The 300-nt window shown below is 61.7% G+C and overlaps 1 protein-coding gene across 1 annotated transcript in view; it reads right to left on the reverse strand.

The window, feature by feature from the left end:
• Positions 1-6: 6 nt before the first annotated feature.
• Positions 7-300, reverse strand: part of SLITRK3 (SLIT and NTRK like family member 3) — a 5,049-nt gene continuing 4,755 nt past the window's right edge. Inside the window, exon 3 of the mRNA XM_019503036.1 lies at positions 7-298. Coding sequence (XP_019358581.1) covers positions 14-298 — 285 coding nt within the window. The 3' untranslated portion in view covers positions 7-13. The remainder of the gene's footprint in view (positions 299-300) is intronic.

The following is a 300-nucleotide window of genomic DNA, read 5'->3' on the forward strand; positions in this document are numbered from 1 at the left end:
AAAGCTACTCCTTTCAGAACCTATAGGTGGTCTTCTCCAGGACTTCGAGGTAATCCGGCTTGGTTTGGAGTTTGGCCCTTAACTCGAGGTATTCGCTTTTGGGGGTTTGGTGGTCGGGGAAGCCCTTTCCAGCCGAGAAGAGAAGGGTTTCCTTGAGCCTGGCGTCCTGCTGCAGGTCCGGGTATTGCATGCCAGGGGGGTGCACGTGCAGCTCCTTTAGCTTGGGCACCGTGCCGTAGAGGCAGTCCACGAAGCCCACGGCGCAGGGCGGCGGCGGCGGGCGGTCGCGGTCCAGCGCGG

Source organism: Gavialis gangeticus, unplaced genomic scaffold (genome assembly GCF_001723915.1).
Source record: "Gavialis gangeticus isolate Ggan-Ray unplaced genomic scaffold, GavGan_comp1, whole genome shotgun sequence".
Taxonomy (NCBI): domain Eukaryota; kingdom Metazoa; phylum Chordata; order Crocodylia; family Gavialidae; genus Gavialis; species Gavialis gangeticus.